The sequence below is a fragment of the Aquarana catesbeiana genome, linkage group LG02 (assembly GCF_042186555.1).
Source record: "Aquarana catesbeiana isolate 2022-GZ linkage group LG02, ASM4218655v1, whole genome shotgun sequence".
Classification (NCBI taxonomy): domain Eukaryota; kingdom Metazoa; phylum Chordata; class Amphibia; order Anura; family Ranidae; genus Aquarana; species Aquarana catesbeiana.
Genome location: NC_133325.1, coordinates 272463526 through 272486014, shown reverse-complemented (window position 1 = coordinate 272486014; position 22489 = coordinate 272463526). Strand labels below are relative to the sequence as shown.

General features: G+C 40.7%; 1 protein-coding gene across 3 annotated transcripts in view; it reads right to left on the bottom strand.

The window, feature by feature from the left end:
• The window catches only part of NALCN (sodium leak channel, non-selective), a 948399-nt gene that overhangs the window by 704445 nt on the left and 221465 nt on the right, over nucleotides 1-22489 (bottom strand). For all 3 annotated transcript variants that reach the window (XM_073614438.1, XM_073614437.1, XM_073614436.1), the window contains one exon: nucleotides 18060-18143. In XM_073614438.1, coding sequence (XP_073470539.1) covers nucleotides 18060-18143 — 84 coding nt within the window. The remainder of the gene's footprint in view (nucleotides 1-18059; nucleotides 18144-22489) is intronic.

Genomic DNA, 22489 nt, shown 5'->3' with positions numbered 1-22489 from the left:
AAGAAGCTGCTTAGCCATACCAGGTGAAACAGCCCATTTTCCGAATTTCCGGATGGACATGACTGCATAATTCTGCTTTGTTCAAGCGACCAACAATAAGGATAACGACACCTAACAGGTTGTCACATTTGTTAAGCCTGTGGTCAATACACTCTAAAGGAGGGTTTCCACTCACCGTGTGAGAGGGTTACCGAGCAGTCTCAAGCCTTCCCAGGCAAGAAATCTGCTTCGGATACTTCCAAAGAGAACACAGGCGAGCATGACATTGACACCTAACCGGTTGTCACATTCATTAAGCATGTGGTCAATACGCTCTAAAGGAGTCGTTTCTACTCACTCTGTGATGGGGTCATATATGGTGCCAATGGGTAGTCTCAGAACCTCCTGAGGCAAATTAACCCTTGTCAGCTTCTTCCCAAGTAGAGGTGAATGAACATGTAATTCCTTCTTTGTTCAGGCAGGCTGTGATTAAGATGATGGTGACCAATTTGTTACAGTTAAGCACATGGTCAAGACACTCTAAAGGAATTGCTGAATTCATCTTCTGCAAGGGCCATCTATTCTGGCAATGTCCAGTCTTCTATTCAGGGCCTTCTCAAGCCAATCAATCCTCTTCAGTCTCTTCTGAACAGGAAGATGAGGATGACCTTTTGTCCAGATTGGTAAGATTGGTGAAATACCTTTAAAAAGAAGTGAAGGTTTGGAAGTATTTGAAGTACCTCCAGAGGACAGCTTGACAATTCCTTATGTTCGATGAATCAAGTGCTAGTTCTACAAGATTGAAGTATGTTGTCACAGCAGGATGTGAAAGTTATGCCCTTTTGAACTGAAAGATGTCCAGGGTTTGGGATCACCCCTCTGGTCCCTTGTGGGATTGGCCATATACATGTCCTTACCATCAGAAGATGTTGTGGCATTCAAGGACAAACACTATCACTGCATTTTTCTTGATCATAGAAGGTCAAGCCTAAATTTAATAGTGGTCAGTTTGGCTTCCTGCTTTAGGATGAATGTCTGCGGAGTTAAAGGAGACCGAAAAACTCAAGAGTCAGTTTCCACGCTCACTCTTACTCCAGAGAGGTTAGCTTCTGCATTTCTGGCTGGGAGTCCAGGAAAAACTGGGAAACCAACGCATAAACCAAGAAGTCAGTAAAAAGTTCCATGTCAGGATGCTTTCTGTTATTTTGGGATTGTACCTCCCAAATACATGCCTTAGGGGCACTATGTGGCTCCTCTGTGGACATAGGTAGAGTTTTGATGATCGACACGTGGTCCATTAAGGAAAGCATTTTAGGCCATGTTTGGAGATCTTTTATCCTTCACGTCATAGATTGAGCCATAGAAATCGCCTCGCTCCAGCAGCTCAGGTAGGCTCAGTTTAACTCTCGCTCCCGTTCAAGTCGGGTTTCTTGACCAGTGTCCTAAACTTGTGGTTGAAGAAACTAAATCATCTGCAATGTTCCAGGGTAAGCCTGTCCTGGTAAAGTTGGACAGCACAACGACTGTGGCCTACATCTGGAAACAAGGGTCAGTCTCTCCCTTCTGAAGGAGGTTTCTCTAATTCTGTAATCTGCCCAAGTCAATCTTCTGCAGCTATCTGCGGTCTATGTGCCTGGTCAGAAGAATCTTCGGGCAAACTATTTGTCCAGGACAAGTCTGGACGACAATGAATAGTCCAGACTACTGCAAGTCTTTCGACAACAGAGCTTGGTATTCTTCTTCCAGAGGTAGACCGCTCACATCCCCAGTCAACACCAAGTTGCTGAAGTTCCATTCCAGGGCCCAGAATCTGCAAGCAATCGGGGTGGAGGTGCTGACTGCACAGTGGATCTCCAAGACAGCTTATGCCTTTCTGCTGCGCTCTCTGATTCTCAGTTTCCAGCTGAGGCTGTGGCGGGGGGAGGTGACAGTTCTGGCCTTGGTACTCTTTGCTCATCCTTATAAGTGTCAAGGATTGACTCCTTCTGTATGTAAGATCAAATCTTCTCCATAATCCCATTCATCCAGCATCCGACAGGCTCAGGCTGATGGCCTGGGTCTAGAGAGGCAGAGGCTAATAGATTTTGAATGCTCTGTGAAGATTGTAAATACTCTTAGGAAAAAAAAAAAGACAGCGCTAACCGTGCCTATAGTAGAATATGGCATAAATTCCCAATATTGCTGATCAAGATTTTACGCTGGACTCTTCAGAAGTCTTTTCTGAAATGCCAGCAGGCATGGCTTGATTTAGGTCTATGCGTAAGTATGTTATAGGCACACATTTTGGCTATCTCTGCCTTCACCGGCATACAGTGGGCATCCAACACCTAGTTATACTGTTTTTCAAGATGCAATTTGGTTGAAACCTCAAATTGTTGTTTCCAAAATGGGATCTCCAATTGCTGTTGGACGTTATTGCATCAGATGCCTTCAATCACCCTGTGGTACCTCTAACTGAAATTGCTTTCCTGATGGCAATAACATCAGCCAGAAGAGAGTCAGCATTGGTGGCCTTGGGGTTTAAAGAACCAATACTTGCGTACTTCCCAGACAGGGTGGTATTCATGTCAATGCTTGAATTTTGTGCCTGAACTGACCTTCAGAGTCCATATCACACAAGAGGTTGTCCTCCTATGTTCATTTTGGGTACTCAGGAAATAAGCCCATTGGATGTGGGCCAAGCTTTAAAATGTTTAATCAAGGCGACTTCTGCATTCAGGAAGTCGGAGCATCTGTTTGTCATTACAGGTGGAACACATAATGACTTTACAGCTTCCAGCAAGATTATTGCCTCTTGTTTGGTAAAGCTCATCTCCTTGGCCTACAAGTTGAAAGGGTTGGCCGTGCCAGGAGAATCATGGCACCCTTCACTAGAAGGGTCTCGACCGTGAGAGTGGCAGCAGGCCGAGTGTCTGAAACTATCTGCAAGGCAGCTATATGGGCACAAAAATATTCATATTCATGGCTTAATGATAGTTGAGTTTGGCAGAGGCATCCTGGCTTCTGTTTTTTTTAGCCAGAATTGAGGAGTGTGTAGCATTATCCCTCCCCTTTTTTGGCCAGTTAGTTCCCAGTTGTGCTGACATGGAGCCGTCAGGAAAATGGAAAATTGAATTCAAATACTTACTGTAATTTTCCTTTCCTGACGAGCTCCATGGCAGCACAGATCCCACCCAGCTTGGTAGGACTAGTTACAGAACGCCGAGGCTGTAGGTGGGCTCAGATTGATATGAGTTAAGTCTTGGAGGCATTGGGGGGGGGGCAGAGCCTATATCCAGCTGTGCTGCCATGGAGCTCGTCAGGAAAGGAAAATTACATTAAGTATTTGAATTCAATTTTCAGTTTTTTGCACTTAGTAAGTGCCAAATTATCGTTCCGTTTAATCTCTACAATGTTTATCGCTGATGAGGATGAGTAACACTGGGGGTGATTTACGAAAGCCAGTAGAGGCGCGAGGCGCAGCGCACATTTCCATATTTACAAAGTTGTGCTCCGGTAACAGAGCGCAAATCCTCCATTTACTATAGCGATCTTGGCACATGGGAGAATGCAATCTGTGTGCCGCTATGGCGCACGGCATCTCCAAATCAATATTGACAGAAGATGGAGGTGCCAATATTATGGAGTGATGTGAGGGAATTTAGTAACAACTGCCCAAGTAACAAATATGCCCAAAATAGAATGAGAAAGTAACTTTTTCAGAGAAAGACTGCTGTGCCTGCAAGTACGCGAGATCCATGTAAGCAGTGTGCATGCGCAAGCAGCTGTTGCGCTCGTTCACATGCGTTTGTTCACTGCGCGGTCAACGTACATGCAATTGCATGGGTTGAACGGATGCACCTCTAAACTTGACACTTTTTTTTTTACGCTGGTTTACCTCTATGTATTTTTTAAAGGTGATTTGCACACAGGTCTTGTTAGCATGTTACGTTGCCAGCATGTGACATGCACCTTGTTAAAATTATGTAAAAAAAAATCTCGCTCCTCTAGCTCCTCCTAAAAGGACATTTAACCTTCCCCCTCTAATGCATATGATTTCCTTTGGCTTACTTTTGCTTTTAAAGGGGAACTCCACACTTCATTCTCCAATGCTCTTGTCTCCCCCGTCTAACCCCTTGGATTTCCATGGGTTAACTTTTGCTTTTAAAAGGGAACTCCACACTCCACTCTATTCTCCAAAGGCTGTGAGCTGCCTTCACCAATCCAAACCACATCCTTTCTCAGAGCATACAACAGGGCCAGCTAGGAAAGGGGTGAGAAGAGCGATCGCCCAACCCCCTCCAGAACCATACAAGACCACATGCACTTAACATAGTTGGCTGCCTTTGGGGCATGTTGGGCTCAACAAAATACCAACCACAAAGCACCTTGTACCCACTAGTTTAAAGGGGTTTTCCACATTCCGTAAAGCCCCCAGTCTGCGAGCCCCCACAATCCCAGCCTAGGGTTGTATGGAAGAGGCCCTTGTCCCCCTGAATATGGGAACAAGGTGGTTGAATTTTGGGGTTGCCTAAGCCCCTCCTGCCCACAAACATCCACCCCTTTCATGGGCTGGCTTGCTGTGAGTTTGGCTAGGGGTTTGTTAGTGTGTGGGAGGGGCACAATATTTTTAGTTTGGAGTGGTATTTTTCACGTGGGGGGGTTCTCATTTTAAGCCTTAACAGACCCAAATGGCCATGTATGTATTGGGGGGCAGGCTATTTTCTGTTTTGGGTTAAAATCTTGCAGCTGTAATGTAGATTTGTAAGTTTTCTCTAAAGCTGTACATCTTTGAAGCAGCATTTTGGATACATGTTCCAGATGCACCACTTTACAGGCAAAGTAAGCCCCCCCCCCCAAGTTACGAGCTTTCAAGCAATTTTGCATTTTTAAAGGCACTTCTCCTTGTTTCGTTTTTGGGGTTGTCCAAATTGGTGACATTGATATATATGTCCCTCAAGGTGGGACCTGAGCCCCCACACCCATTTTAAGGTGAATAACTAGAATATAAGCCAGCCAAGTGGGGACTAGCAAAATTAAGAAGTCAGTTCCCATAGACTGCAATGTTATTTGTTGTATAACTTTTGCCCATGTTTGGCTCTTTGTTTGCCCCCTGGACTGGGGGGTGTTTGTCCCATCTGTAATTTTGTAGTATGAAGGATGATGTGCTTAATTTTGGACAGCGGGGTGGCTTGTTTTGTGCTAGCTGCATTTGGGTTGTTCCATGCTCGGGGACTTTGTTTTTATTTTATTTTTTTTGTGCTTTGTGTGTGTGAACAGCACTTGGATTTTTCTTGGCATGCTCATAAAGTGTGTTTATTTGGTTAGTAATTTAAGGACATCCTTAACTGGTGTACCCACTCTGAAGTTCTCTCTCTACATTGTGTGAACTTGCATTTTGTGTGTTTCATGGACTGCATGTGTTTTCAATTGCCTCATTAGCACACAAACCTATGTTATATAAAGCTTCCAGATAGCATTCTTTACCTTGCCCTGAAAAGAGCCCATATTGTGTGTGTCTTTATAGAGTTTGTAACGCATTTATTTTCTCTTTGTATTTTGTTTGTTATCTCTTTGCAAAACAGATGTAGAGCAAGTATTTTTTGCTTTTGTTGTTTTTTTTTTTGGGGGGGGGGGGGTGTGATATTTTTCACTGAAATATTTTTGATGTTGTCAACCAGTGGTGTTTAGATTGTTAGTTTCACTTTGATTTAATTGTCTGTGTTGCATTATCTTGCAAAATCTTTCTCAAGCTGTTGTGACTAATAAATGTTTAAATCCTTAAGAGACTGACTGTTTGTGGGCACAGTCCTTTTAACTCCTGTAAATTCCTCTTCAAAATGGTCAGACCTCAAAACCGTATTCTGTTAGTGTCTCAAATTAACATACATGTGTTGTTTGCTTTCCTTGCTCTTTTCCAAGTCCTGTTTTGTTGACCAATAAATTTTGTAGCAAATTTTTGTTTTATGTGTTTTGTTAATAATTTGTTTTGCAGGTGCATGTTCAATCCAAGTAATGCATTTTACACTCTCCCCCACCCCCTAAACAATTTTTCATCCAACAGATTTCCCAGCTGCAGTTTAACTAGGCTGATTGGCATGTCATGGATTATGTACATGCTGCCATAAATAGGCACCAGGAAAGGAAAATTACAGAGAGGTAAGTATTCAATTTTCCATTTTAGCACAGTGGTTCTTAGTCCTCAAGAACCCCTAACAGGACATGTTTTGGGAATTCATCTTAGCTAAAATAGCTGTCCAAAATACCAAGCCATTGACTGTGATTTAAAGCACCTGTGCAAGACGAAGGAAAACCTGCAAACATGGCCTGTTGGGGGTACTTGAGGACAGGGTTGAGAACCACTGATTTAGAGCACTGAGCTAAAATCTAGCTCAAGACAATCCTATTTTAATCGTGGGCATTTGAGGGAAACCAAGTGAATGTTAGAACCCCTGTTTGTCTTTTAGGTTGGGCTTTGTGTCCCTTTTCTGAAAATTGGCTTAATTTCCTGTCACATAGCCAAACAGGAAGTGAGAAAAACCCTACCAAGGTCTTTCCTTGGGGACACACAGGTCAATCTAACTAGCATCCCCATTAGGAAAATTGCACTCTAGCACTTTGTTGTGTACACCCCAAATTATGAGGTATTTTGGGGTTTATTAAAGGCAAATCCACTCTGCAATACAAGTGTACTTGCTGAAAATCTGAGGGGAAGCACTGGTGATTTTATCATCCAATCATGTAGAAGCAAAGATGCTGTTTTTTTTATTTTCCTTGCATGTCCCCCTCGGCTCTCCAGCAACTGCACTTCCAAGTGCACTTGTAGTGCAAAGTGGATTTGCCTTTAGTAAATAAACCCCAAAGTCCAAGATACCTAACAATTTGGGGTGTACACAGCAACATGCTAGAGTGAAATTTACCTAATGGGGAAACTATTTAGATTGACCTGTGTGTCTCCAATGAAAGACAGTGGTAGGTTTTTACCCTCAATTTCTGTTTGGCTATGTGACAGGAAGTGAATAAATTTGAAGGAGAAACTAGCAAAATTTGGAAGGTTGTCTTCACCCTATCAGGGGTGCAGACATCCCCAGAAACTGACAAGACTTCAAATCCCTCTGCACTCTATCCCCAGGCAAAAATAAGAAAGGATTTCATTTAGTTTAACTTTACAAAGACACATTCCTAAGTTAAACTGTGATGCATGTCAATGGCCCATTTAGACCTTGTTTAATAGAAAACACCAGTTGCCTTTCACTATAAACATTTGTTAGTCCAGTCCTGGAAATCTGCAACTGCTTTACTAATAATTTCCATAAAAATTGGGTTCCTGCAGCTAGATGCGCCAATCGCAACTCGATGCAAGACCGCTGTGTATGTGAGATGTGCAACTGCTGTGTGCGCAAAGGTATGTACCCGTGGCACATATCTGTTCCCTGGAAGCGGTGGCCAGCACACAGGAATGACATCACGCCCCTCCAGGAGATGATCCTTATTTGCAAATTAAGATAAATTTTAATTTATTTTTACATGGGGTGATGTTTGTGTGGGTCATGTGTATATGTCTAAATGATTTGGCCTCAAAAACACACACCTACGTTCTGTGTACAGATTCACTTCCAGGACAATGTTTATTGCTTATATATTTTTTATATAGTGGGGCAAAAAAGAATTTAGTCAGCCACCAATTGTGCAAGTTCTCCCACTTAAAAAGATGGGAGAGGCCTGTAATTGTCAATTGTCATCATAGGTAGATAGGTAGATAGGCTGGTTGGCAGGTGTGAGGGGTGCAGATGGTCCTGGTAGATGGTCTCAAACCAGGACGGCTGTAGTATCCACATGGCCACAAAAGTCCAAGCATCAAATAGTTAGTGACAAAGGCAGAGACGGGGCGAAGAAAAAAAAAAAAAAAAAAGAAGAACATGGGGCAGCTAATTAATAATGAGTACGCATCCAAAACCAGTAAGAATGAAGGATGCAAAATTCAATAAAGCAAAAATCTACTTACTTTGGGGAACCTCTTCAGCACTCTCTTCAGCACCTCTTTAGCACAACCGTCCTGCTCCCTACTTTGTCAAGTAATAAACAGGCAGAGCTATTTGTAGCCCCATCGAATCCATCACAGCTGATTCCAGATAAGGATCAGCTGGATGGAGGTGTATCACAAACCCGCCCCTAGTGCAACCCCATCAGTCACATCCTAGAAGATTCCCTATAGGAATCAGCTGGATGTAGGCATGCCATAGACCAGCCCCTCATACAGCCGATTCCAGATAGGAATCAGCTGGATGGAGGTATGCCACAAACCTGCCTAATGCAGCCCCATCCATCACATCCTAGCTGATTCCTAGTAGGAACCAGCTGGATGTAAGCATGCCATAGACCCGCCCCTCATACAGGGCCCCCTGGGCATCAGTCGCGCCCGCCTCCACACCCCGCAGACATCAGCAACGTCCCACGCATGCGCGCCAGCCACGCTGGAACGCACAGGGGGGGAAGCGTCATAGAGCAGCGCCGTGGAGTGAGGTGCCATGGTCAACTCCCACCGACACGGCGAACCTGCCCTGGAGACAGCCGGAGCGGGCTGACCCAGAGCTGAGAGCGGGGGGATGTCAGGATGGAAAAGAGGACAGCCCCCCACTCATTGTCCTCAAAGGAGGACAGCATCGCCGCACATAGAAATCAACACCCAGGATGCACCCAGAGGCAGCATCCCAATAGATGGAAAACTCAAAAAGCCTGAATAAAAAACACCATTAAACATAATAAGGATCATCAAGGACCACTATAGGTGTATAGATATGTACTGCACAGTTAAATGGTGTGCCAAAAGCAAAGAAAATTCTGCTGACCACTGGCTCCCTATACCTGTGCTGTATAGAACAATTTATCAGATCAAAGCCGTATGCATTAAAAATACGTGCATCATCCGATCATTGTAGTGGAAGGCGCCAGCAGGGGCCACCCGTGAGGACATGAAAGTGGGACAAAGCAGAGCAAAATACAGGCAGATAGAAGGCAAAATTAAACCAAACAACATATGACAGTCAAATACAGAAAAAATACATCAAAATAAATATAGTGAAAACATAACCTTCATTATTGTCTGAAGGACAAAACAAAAAATGAAAATGGGTCTAACGAAAAAAATTTAAAAATAGGCAAAACACAACAAAAATTATCAAAAAATAAAGAGACACAATAATGGATAAAAAGCAATTTCAGAAATCTGAAAATGTAGACCAATAGACTGACTAGCCTGTAAGACAAAATAGATAGAATACCTCACTTCTCCATGCCCCCTGAATCAAAACCCTTCAAGAAGGGTTTGAAACAGACCGCATCATTAAGCCCTGGGGGCTGAGTGGCTTTTAAACTATAAATCCAACGTAATTCGAATTGGAGGAGACTCTTGTTCCAGTCTCCCCCCCCCCACGGATTGGGATGTACCCTGTCCAGGATCAAAAACTTGATCTTAGGGAAGACCCCATGATGTACAATCTCTTATGTCTTCCCAGGATCACATGTTTGCATGCTCCGAATATGTCGGTATGCCCTATGCCAGAACTCGAGCTCCGTTTTCCTGACATAGAAGCACCCGCAATCACATCGGAGCATGTATATAACACCCAGGGTCTTACAATTAGCGAAGTGTTTTGGCCTGAAGATACTGCCATCCGGTAGAATAGGATTCCCAATAGTGTACATGAGTTTACAGTACCCACAGGCCCCGCACATGAATGTGCCCTTATACTAACAATGTACCATGTCACTGTCCCCCTTAAATTCACTCCTCACCAATCTGGATGCCACCGAGGTGGCTTTTTTGAAAGTGAACAAAGGGCTTTCAGCGAGGAGTCTACCTAAATTGGAGTCCATAGTTAAAACATGTCAGCATTTAGAAACTATTTTTCTCACTTCTGCATGTTGATTATATATTTGGTGATGATGCGAAGAGGATTATCCTGATTTTGGGTTTTCTGTGAGAAAATTAGTTTATGGCGAGTATGGGATGTGGCCCGTCTGAAAGCTTTTTTCAAGGACCTGCGTGAATAGCCTCTAAGAAGAAGCCTTTCACGTAAATTGTCTGCCTCAGTTTTAAATGTAGCATCATCAGTACAATTCCTTCGTACCCTAAGGTACTGACTGTACATTATCAATCTAATGAGGCTCTGTGGATGAAAACTTGACACATGTAATATAGTATTACCCGCGTGGCCTTCCGAAAGAGGACACTGCAGAGCATACCGTCATCCCCTCTAGAAACCAGAACATCCAAGAAAGAAATATCGCTGCAACTGGAAGACATTGTGAAAGTTAGATTAAATTGGTTCCTGTTCATTCTGTCGAGACATTGATGCAAGGGTTCCAGAGGGCCATCCCAAAGGGTAAAAATGTCATCGATATATCAAAACCATACAGGGAGATGGTCCGTATAGATCGATAATATTTCATCACCAAGAAACATGTTTTCCCACTCCCCCAGGTACAGGTTAGCATAGGATGGGGCACAGCATGTCCCCATGGCAACTCCCTGTACCCGGAGGAAGTGGAAACCATCAAAGATAAAGATGTTATGATACAGAATATACTCCAGCAAAGATAAAATGAACTCATTATACCCCCAGTCACCATCCCCTCTCTGATAGATTGCATGCTTCACAGCTGCCAATCCCTTGGAGTGTGGAATCTACAATCTAGGGATTCTACATCAATGGTAACTAAGTGGGCATTGTCGGGTATCCTAAAATTTTCAATAATCCTCAAAAAATGAATCATATCCTTCACAAAAGGAAAGTAGACTTGTGACATGGGGTTTTAAATATTCAGCGATCAATCTGCTGGCATTTTTGCTGATGGATCCCCTCCCCGAGATGATCGGTCTGCCTGTGGGGTTGGTTTTGTCCTTGTGGACCTTTGGTAAAGAATAAAAAGGTCGGGACTATTGCAAATTTAGTCCTGATATATTCCCAAATGGTTTTATTTATGATTTTGTTGGTATAGGCAAGATCAACCAATGAGTAATATTCTTGATGGGACAATATCCCTGGTAATCTTCCTATACCAGTTCTTATTCATCCAAATCTTTAAACACATAGAAGTGTATTGAGCATGGTCCATGAGGACAATGTTGCCCCCCTTGTCAGCCTGTTTAATGACAATTGATGTATTGTCACTTTTTAATGCCTGCCTATCCAACGTATTGACATTGGTCAGTCGCGGGGACCGAACATTGATTTTGTCGATCTCCTTGTTAACCAACTTCAAAAATTTAGAAATATTGGGATTGGAGCTGGGGGGGTGGGAATTGTACCGATTTTTTCTTCAATTTAGACCCTTTGGTTTGATTCTGGGCAGGCCTGTTGGTATCATCCAGTGGAAGGGAAAGTACGATCAATGCGATCAATTAGATCAGTGGTGTCGCTCTCTTCCAAGAGCGACACCAGCTGATCAATGGCCTGATTTCCTTGGGTGTCAGTAGATCTGGTACATATTTTTTAGCATGAGTTTGTGTAAATAATTCCAAGTCCTTCACTACCTCAAACTTGGGTCTCCTTTTCTGATAAAATATAAGAAGAAAAGTTAATGATGTTTAGAGACATATCTGTTTCCTTAGTAGCCTCAAAAGGCTGTCCTTCCTCAATCAGATTTTGTTGATGGATTTTGTTAAAAGTGCTTCCACTAAAAAGGGATTTCTCCCCCAAGTGCAGTTTTGGATCTAGTGACCGGGGGTAAACTGCTGCTACTTCCCTGAGATGGTAAGGAAGACACGGTAGAGACCATTGTCACCATAGTTACTTTACCTACTGCTGGAGGAACCACCACAGAACACCCCAGGGGACTTTCAGTTTTGTTTTTTTGTCCTTGTGGGTGTTTGTCACCTCGATTATATCAGGGAGCCTTTTTGGTTTTTGAGGGACCTGAACCTGTGAGGAAACAGATGACAGACTAGAGGAAGAATTTGAAATAGCGGAGTAGTGTTCTTTCCTATTTTTAAATCTATTTGTTTTTGGTGTTGTTGACCACTATTCCATCTATAGGCACGATTTTCCTCAAAGGCACATCGATTCCTACCATATTTACCAACTTTTTAAGTCAAAACATCCTTATTGTAATCCTCTAGATGTTTTTTGAGTTTTGTCTCTCTATCCACAAAAGTCTTGTGTGCTTTAAAGGTTTGTAATCGTAGACAGGTAGCTTCTATATCACCATCCAGAACCCCCAAACGTTTTTCATACTCAACAAGGAGTTGCGTCTTGTCTTTTGAACAAGTGCGTAATAATTTTTTCCCACGCGTTTGTGAAGTCAGAGTCAAGACCCTCCAAACTGGGAAAAATCTGTACTCTGAGCCCCAAGGGGTTTATATCATCTTTGATGTAATCTTTAAAGGATTTAATATGCCAAAACATAGGATTTCTTTTCAAGCGTTCTGGTAAGTTTCAGAAACAAACTGTTTACCTCAGAGTCAATGTGCTCATTTTTCCCAAAATCATTGAGATAACCAGTCATAAGATTGTCCCAGTCACTGCCTGTAAAGTTTGCCATGACAAAAACCCACAATCCTAAACAAAAAATACTGGAATAAAAAGAAAAAATGAACAATAGAAAAAAAATATAGAATGGGAGTATAACTGAAAGTAAATACTACAAAATAGTTTATATAGTGACTGGATAGTCGCTGTCAGAAAAAGAGCGGGCACTGGTATTTGCTACCAAAACATGCAAAAAAAAAAAAAAAAAAAGAGGAGAATCTGACAGGGAGTACCCTAGAAGGGTGTGCCACATCCCAATAAATTGCTGATGGGAGGAGGTTTGCACTCAAAATCTCACAATACATGGCCCCATTCATTCTTTCATGTACACGGATCAGTCGTCCTGTTCCCTTTGCAGAGAAACAGCCCCAAAGTATGATGTTGCTACCCCAATGCTTCACAGTAGGTATGGTGTTCTCTGGTTGCAACTTAGCATTCTCTCTCCTCCAAACACGACTAGTTGTGTTTCTACCAAACAGTTCTACTTTGGTTTCATCTGATCATATGACATTCTCCCAATCCTCTTCTGGATCATCCGAATGCTCTCTAGCAAACCTCAGACAGGCCCGGACATGTACTGGCCTAAGCAGGGCAACGCGTCTGGCACTGCAGGATCTTAGTCCCTGGCGGCGTAGTGCGTTACTGATGGTAGCCTTTGTTATGTTGGTCCCAGCTCTCTGCAGGTCATTCACTAGGTCCCCCCGTGTGGTTCTGGGATTTTTGCTCACCGTTCTTGTGATCATTTTGACCCCACGGGGTGAGATCTTGTGTGGAGCCCAAGATCAAGGGAGATTATCAGTGGTCATGTATGTCTTCCATTTTCTAATTATTGCTCCCACAGTTGATTTCTTCACACCAAGCTGCTTGCCTATTGCAGATTCAGTCTTCCCAGCCTGGTGCAGGTCTACAATTTTGTTTCTGGTGTCCTTCGACAGATCTTTGGTCTTCACCATAGTGGAGTTTGGAGTGTGACTGTTTGAGGTTGTGGACAGGTGTCTTTTATACTGATAACAAGTTCAAAACAGGTGTCATTAATACAGGTAATGAGTGAAGGACAGAGGAGCCTCTTAAAGAAGAAGATACAGGTATGTGAGAGCCAGAAATCTTGCTTGTTTGTAGGTGACCAAATACTTATTTTCCACCATAATTTGCAAATAAATTCTTTCAAAAATTAGACAATGTGATTGTCTGGATTTGTTTCCACATTTTATCTCTCATAGTTGAGGTATACCTATGATGACAAATACAGGCCTCTCTCATCTTTTTAAGTGGGAGAACTTGCACAATTGGTGCCTGACTAAATACTTTTTTGCCCCACTGTGTATATATATATATATATATATATATATATATATATATATATATATATATATATATATATATATACACACACACACACACACACACACACACACACACACACACACACACACACACATACACACACACCCCACTGTATATATAGATATATCTATAGTTGTAGGTTCTTGTGTGCACAGGCAGAGAGTAGTTGGGTAGATGCCATACTCCCAATTCTGGAGGCATAATAATGGTCTAGCACAGGAGTCTTCAAACTACGCCCCTCCAGTTGTTCAGGAACTACAATTCCCATCATGTCTAGTTATGTCTAATGTCAGAGTTTTACAATGTCTCATGGGATGTGTAGTTCCGCAACAGCTGGAGAGCCGTAGTTTGAAGATTCCCGATCACTCTAGCACAGTGGTTCTCAACTCCGGTCCTCAGGACCCACTAACAGGCCAGGTTTGCAAAATAACTGAAATACATCACAGGTGAAATCATTTGCTGCTCAGTGATTGCAGTGTGCTAGTCTGCATCTCTCCAAGGTAATACTTAAAATCTGGCTTGTTGGTGGGCCCTGAGGACTGAAGTTGAGAACGACTGCTCTAGCATGTCTTGAAAAAAGAAATGTTTTCATTTGCCTTGTATAATGGCCAACAATATTCAAATTTGGCACTTAAAATGGTCACGCACTATGCAATCTGATTGGCCAATCTCTGTACAACTCGATATTTAGGAAAAATAGGAAGACGCACTTGAACAATTAATTCAAATTATAGGAAATTGAACAGGCTCTTGCACTAAACCAAATTTATTTACGATCTAACTGATTGTAGTGTATGGTCACCTTTAAAGATCAAAATCTGAAAATATGAATTTATTGGGTTTAGAAACCCTTCTCTGTTCTTAGTAACGTATTGAAAGATTTGGGTAAAAAAAAAGGAGAAAAAAAAAAATCAAATTTCATAGATATATTAGAAGTGATAGGAATGAGATTGGCATCAAAAGGGTTAACTAACTGAGAACACCTACTAATTGCCTAAGAAGATACATCCAATGAGATGAAATTAACCAATTGTATTGGGCGTGCACTATTATCAATGAAAAAAACGCAGTTTTCCTAACGATAGTTGCAGTTTACATATGCAGGTTTTTATTATCGCTATTTTAGCTTCAATGCGCACAAATTAATGTATGAATTGATGCAGTGCCTTCTTCTTAGTAAATCACCCTCAAAGAGTTTCTATTTTACAGTAGTTATAACCTAATACGGGGTTTCTGGTGACCTTTCATTCCTTGAACATTTACAGTTCTTTTGGGAACACATTTCCTGCTGTTATGTTTAAAATAAAATGCTTTCATTTTAGAATATTGTGAAGAATTAATCACAATAGCAGGCTGAAAAATTACATTGTTATAGTAATGTTTATTGTGTAGCAATACAACCTCAAAGTGACATTACTACACCACTACCTTATTAGTTCTGAATGTGAACAATAATAGTTTCTCAACACTGATTATACATTTTTATACTCATTTTTAAATTATCTATGATCACAGGAAAATACTAAATTATTCACTCACCATATGGTAACCTGAACATTAAGTTCTACATTTACACTGCATTAAGTAACCTTGAATAAAGCTTGTACAAATCTTTTTTTCCTTTCCTTTAGAGTAGAAGTCAACCCATTTTTTTTCTTTTTTTCTTTTAGCTTTGGATAGAGTGGAAATAGGTTTAGAATAGTTCTAATGCTTCCCTACGCTATTAAAAAAAGTTTATATTGGTGTATATGCTTTTTTTTTTACATTACTTTGTGTCCTAGGTGGCAGCAGTAACTGGAAGAGATTAAAGTAAGACTTTTGGTTTAAACACAGGTAGCAAACAACATCTGAAATAGTTTCTAACCTATGCCTAGCCCATTCAAAATTAAGACAAATTTTGAGTTAACTTCAACTTTAAAACACAAGCAATTGATACATTGCATTTAACAATTAGAAACATTTTTAATCCTGGACAGTGTGTTTAACTGCTTTAAAAATGAGCCCCATTCACATTATTTCAATATGAGCAATAAAAATACTGTTCGTTATTTTTGCCAACTGTGAAAGAAAATACTTTGAATAAAAGACAGCTTCATTACATATGTTTATCTTAAATGTGCTTACTATAATCCAGTATTTCCTACATCAGCCTTAGTGAAGGGTCATGTCTGTGCAACAGTTTTATTTTCAGAACTGCACAACTATGCATCTACATGGATGTTTGGCAAACAAGCTGTTAGGTTATGACTATGAACCACTATCTATATTATGTGCCTTAATGGTTTATAAAGGAAACTTGTCATAGCCTCCACATTGGCAACGGATAAAGCTAGGGTGAAAAGCTATACCCATACAGCCCTCCTGATGGGACCCTCCCAACTCCGCCTACACCCCACCTACAACCCCCCCTCCCCCATCCCCCAGGTGCAGCAGAAAAGCAGCACTGACCTTATCTGCCTACACCTTGAAAATGGGGAAAAAAAAGTCCCTCTGCTCCCATCTCCTGGGCCCCTCTGTTAACCTGATGGGGCCCAGGGAAATGTTATTTAAGCTCTGGTAAGCAAGTAGGAATGAGGATGTGGTCTAGTAAAATCCATTTATGCAGAAACAAACAATAAAGCTGCTCAGGGCCCCCCTGTTTAGCTGATGGGGCCTGGGCCCAGTACAACAGGACTGGTTGTACTGACTTATCAGTGGCCCTGACCTGTGACCATATGCACCAGGCAAGAAACAAAACTCCTGATTTACGATGTGTGCAAGATGGGGGGGGGGGGGGGAATGTAGTCCTCTTCATGAAGGGTATTTTTAAGCCCTCTTTAAAAAAGTTTAATAAGTGATCAATGGTAAAACCAGCTCAGTTTTTTTCCCTGAAAGCATTAAAGTTGTTTCAACATCTGTATATTCAAAGTGCACATAATGTGACCTGGTGTATGCAGTTTAATTTATTCTTTTTAAAGAAGACTTGTTTTCAGTCTAATGATCCATTTGTGTTTATTAGGACTGAACGATTGATTGACTTCAACCATCAACTCCAGCTGCTATTTTTTGGACTGTTTGACTTTGTTGCTTGCTTACAGCCTACTGCCACACTTGCAGGTCCAGCTTCTGAATGTCTTGTGAGCAAATTATTTTGCACAACTGTGAAACAAACCAGCAGCTGTAAATAAAAATAACCCCCTAAGTGATAAAACAAAATAATAATTACAGCACTGATCCAATAATATAGAATATTCATCAGTGTGAAAATTCACGCACAATAAATACCGTGATCAAATTAAGGTCCCAAACAACAGATGAAAATCTTTTTAACCAAAAATATCAAAAAATTTCAAACAAAATAAGTTTAAATTAAGCAATCCAATGCTGTAATGACTAAAACATTCTCATCACCAGTATTATTCTTCCAAGTGTAGAAAAACCTTTGATCCAAGGTGACCACCAACACTAGTACAAGAAAACACACTTACCAGATGGGCGTGCCTATTTCACTACAAGATTAGGCAAACACAGCTTGCAGTAATTCCAAAGATCTTCCAAACAGGTGCAGTCAATTTAAAGGCTTCACCTCCATTGCTGTCCCCACTCAGTGGTTAGATACTGACAAAAGCTGTTTAAGCATAAACCTAAAATCAAGCATATAGATGTGTTGGCTGCCAGCCACCACCCACTCTGACACTATGAGAGCCTGTTTTTCTGTTATTTTTACGCTGGCTATGAAATATAACCATTGAATGGGGAGAGGACAGCATATTATATTGTTGAATCAGTGCTATAAATATTTTCTTTTATCTGTATAATCTCTGCCTAATCAACTTGTTGAGTTCCAGCACCACCTGTCACCTGATATTTTACCAATTTCAATGGACCGTATATCTGCTAATCGAGACCCCAAATGTCTCATTTCTTCTCGTCCTGTTGAAATTCAGGCTGTCTTTAAGTACTCAAACCCTTAGCACAGTTGGCATTTTGCACGACTGGCCTGACCTTGCATTTTCAAAGGGCTTCTCATGAGAATATGCACCCAACATCTAATAGAGATGTGTGTACAGCTCCAGCGCAAAAAGCAGCATTGGATGAGGGGTGCAAGTTGGACAGAAACAGCGCAAGCAGCAAAAGTAAGTATTGAGGAATTGGAAAATAAAAAGTATCACACAGCTTTAGGAAAACTAGGATAGTGAAAGTCTATCTTATTACACTTTCGGTACTTAATTTGTAAACAAATATTACCTGGAGTACTAGGGATACCCAAAGACAAAATACCATGAAGCCATCAAAAACACACCAGCGATCCTTTACATAGGATGTATCTCCCTGAAAAAAAAAACACATGTCTATAATCTTAATGCAGTAAAATAATTCAAGTAAAACTAAATTGCTCTCTGTGTCTTAGTGACCATACGAGAAGTGAGGGAAAATTCCCAACAGGACAAAAGGCCCCTCTGGGAGGATCTAACCCTCCCCCCATTCTCTTAAAGATTTGTTTTTCTATTCTGAGATCTGATCCCCATGACTAACCTCCGGAGGCAGAGCGAAACGTGTTGGGGCGTGGTCTGGTTGGAGTCGAGGCTGAGGTTGCCACTCCATTCACCTCACAGGACACCTAGATGTGTGGCATTCAGGGGGTCACCCCTCTTCCTCCTGAGTTTGTGTTTCTGTGTGTCCCAAGTGGAGAGAGTCCTCTCACTTCCTGACCCACTGATCACTCAGGAGGCAACAACAAATCTCCCCAATGTAGACACAGAGAGCAATGAAAAACAGACAGTGTCTCAGGCTGCAGGGGCCTCAGAATGGAGCTGTTAATGTCAATAGAATCATAGAAAAAAAACTGAGGAATTTCCCTAAGCTTAGCTTCAAGACCATTCAGAAAAAAAGAGATTAGTATCAATATAGGGATTTACCTAGTGTGGGAGTAAAATGCAAACTGATCATGTTTAAATTGAATGGATATTTAATTATTCAGAATCATTCAGTGTTTTGTCATGTCAAAAGTGATCTGTAGTCCCCCTTTACTTTATTTGTATATTATAAAGACTGACATATTTTGATTCTCGTTTGAAAATTTGAAACTGACATTGGCTGCTTATGGTACCACCACCTTTTTTGTGATGGTTGTAGGACTTTCAGTAATGTCTTTTTTGTGAGATTGCATGTTCCTTGTTGGATATTTGTTGTGATCTTGTAAAAAAAAAAAAAAAATAAACATAAAACAATGGTATATGCTTCTCATTTACAGGTGCATGCATAAAATCAGGAATGCTTTGTGTCTGCAAGAAAAATAAATTGGCCTGTTATAAAATATAAAAAGAATGTTCTGTGTTTAGGAATTCACAATGGAAATGTTAGTAAACAGAATGTTTTAGAGCTGTCGCCCTGGGTTTAGAATTATTTACTGTATACATTTTTACATGTAAATCGATCTCTGCACAGAGAATAAAACCATCAGCTTTGTGTAAAATGCAGTTTGTGCATTACAAGTGACAGCTTGAGGCAGTACCGTGTAAGTACAAATAATCACTTTTAGAAACTGTAAATAGCGGTTTGAACTGATGGAAATATATTATCAACAGACATCTGAATTCAAGCTGTAGATACATTCCAGGGATTATTTAAAATGCTATATGTTTAAATAAATTACAAAATTAGGGCTCATTCACAGTATTCCTTGGTTTTACTGCACATGCTAAATTAGGGCAACACTTGAAATCATGCTACACTAATGCCCCGTACACACGGTCGGATTTTCCAATGGAAAATGTGTGATAGGACCTTGTTGTCAGAAATGCCGATCGTGTGTGGGCTCCATCACACATTTTCCACAGGAATTACCGACACAAAGTTTGAGAGCTTGCTATAAAATTTTCCGACAACAAAATCCGTTGTCGGAAATTCCGATCGTGTGTACACAAATCCGACGCACAAAGTGCCACGCATGCTCAGAATAAATTAAGAGATGAAAGCTATTGGCTACTGCCCCGTTTATAGTCCCGACGTACGTGTTTTACGTCACAGCGTTCAGAATGATCGGATTTTGTGCGACCGTGTGTATGCAAGACAAGTTTGAGCCAACATCCGTCGGAAAAAAAATCCATGGATTTTGTTGCCGGAATGTCCGATCAATTTCTGACTGTGTGTACAGGGCATAAGACAACCCATTCATTTTATATGGCCTGCCAGCGGCCCTTAATGTAAAAAGAAAAGATATGAATCTTTTTTAAGGTAGTGTACCACAACACAGGGCATCTGCGTTGTAATGATCTGCAATGTGATTTAAAATGAATGGCTCTGCAACTCACCACTCTGCAGATTGTGCATTACAGCAACTAGAATTACTGTAACTCAGTGTGAACGGGCTGGAAAGGTAATGTGAACGTGCGGTTTTTGTTAAATGCTTGTCACTTTTTGTGTGAAACATTTTTGTGTTTAACAACATAACATTTATCAAAGTAATAAACAGCGTTAGTAAAAATGTAAAAGAAAATATTTTTGTTTTTTGAAAGCGGATATTTCCTGTTAGCGCTCTGGACCTTTCTAGTTTTTGACCATTCATGAACCACTTGCCCTCCGGAAGGTTTACCACCCCCCCCACCCTTAATGACCAGGCCATTTTCTGCGATACGGCACTGCATTACTTCAACTGATAATTGCGCAGTCGCATGGCGCTATACCAAAAAAAAAAAAAAAAAAAAAAAAAAAAAGGTTCTTTTTTTCCCCAGAAATAGAGCTTTTTTTTGGTGGTATTTAGAGCTGCACGATTCTGGATAAAATGAGAACCACAATTTTTTTGCATAGAATAAAGATCACGATTCTCGGCGTAACATCATATTTCACATTATACAAAAAATTATGCTAACTTTAATGTTTCCTTTTTTATTTATTGAAGTGTATTTTTTCCCAAAAAATTGCATTTGCGCCCCAGTTCGCACCTATGTGAATAAGATGCGACTTACACCGCATCCAATTCGCATAACATTTTAAAATACATTAATTTGAATGGATCTGGTTCACATATGTGCGTTGCATTCGCACTGCGCAAAAAATCTGATTCGCAGATGCATTCCGTTCTGAACATGAATTCTCCCCTTCTCCTCACTACACCTCCTCCCTCTCCCCCCCTCTCCCTGCTCACTGATCCACAGCTAAAATGCAGAGGAACCTCTGAACAACTGATTTTTATCTTCGCAGTGAAACCTGAGCTTCAATTCGCACATATGTGAACCCAGCCTAAAAGACTGCTGTGCAAATACAGTGTGACATAAACATAAAATATTGCTACGACTGCCATTTTATGCTCTAGGGTCTCTGCTAAAAATATACTGCATTTAAAATGTTTGGGGGTTCTAAGTAATTTCCTAGCAAAAAATACGGATTTTAACTTTGAGAGACAAGTGTCAGAAAAAGGCTTAATATTTAAGTGGTTAAAGAGGAACTGCAGTCTGCTCACATAATTTGTAATAAAAATACATCTTTGCCATTCTGAAGCTTATTTTATATATACTGTGATTCTGTGAGTACAGATTTTTCTATATGTATGTACTAGTTTTTTTGTATAGTATCCAATAAAATGTATATATTTTTTATAATACTGTTTGTTTCACGAGTCCATGCCTTTAAATTCCTGCCTGTAAGGGGAAACCAATATATATATATATATATATATATATATATATATATATATATATATATATATTCTAGTTTGGGATGTTGGCTTGCCTTCACAGCAGATATTTGTGATTAACCTCCATTCCTTTGATATACTGTGATTCTGTACTTGCCAAATATGCTGCAGAAATCTCCCTCCACTGAGTCTGGCTGCATCCATTTTAACTATGGGTAGCTGAAGTTGTTGTCTGTTCACTTCCTGGTTTTACACAGACACACAGAGGCACACCTCCAGCTCTGCAGCTTTCATTGGCTCCCTTATGACTCATCCCCCCACGCTTCCTGGCAAACTCTCACGAGAGTGAGAGAGAGAGCTGTGCATGATGGCATAAGCCTAGGCTAATGACCAGACAAGAAACAGGAAGTGGGCTGTATAAGGTATTTACTGGCAGAAAAAAAATGGTTTTTCTATCCAAAGATAAAACAACAAGGGCAAAAGATTTAATAGATGGAAAGTTGAAAAAAAAATGACTGAAGGTCTGCTTTAAAAACGGACCTCATTTGCAGACTGAAGTTCATTCCGTTGATCTCTCAATTCTGAGCAATGTTGTGATAAAAAAAAAAAAAAGGGAGCAGCTGGCAAAGTTTGACAGCTGTGAGTGAGCAGAGAACGGCTCAGCACTGTTTACATGAATCGTGGAAATGCTGGCTTAAATTTGGAAGGGGGGGGGGGTTTAATCGAGAAAGCGATTTTTTTAACGATTAAATCGTGCCGCTCTAGTGGTATTTGATCACCTCTGCGTTTTTTATTTTTTGCGCTATAAACAAAAAAAGACCGACAATTTTGAAAAAAAAAAAAACAAAAAAAAAAAAAAAAAACAAAAAAAAAAAAAAAAAAACAGGATTTCTTACTTTGCTATAAGACACAGCCAATAAAAAAAAAAAAAAAAAAAAAAAAAAAAAAAATGGAAAATATCCAATTTCTTCATCAATTTAGGCCAATATGTACTCTGCTACATGTTTTTGGTAAAAAGAATTCCAATAAGTGTAGATTGATT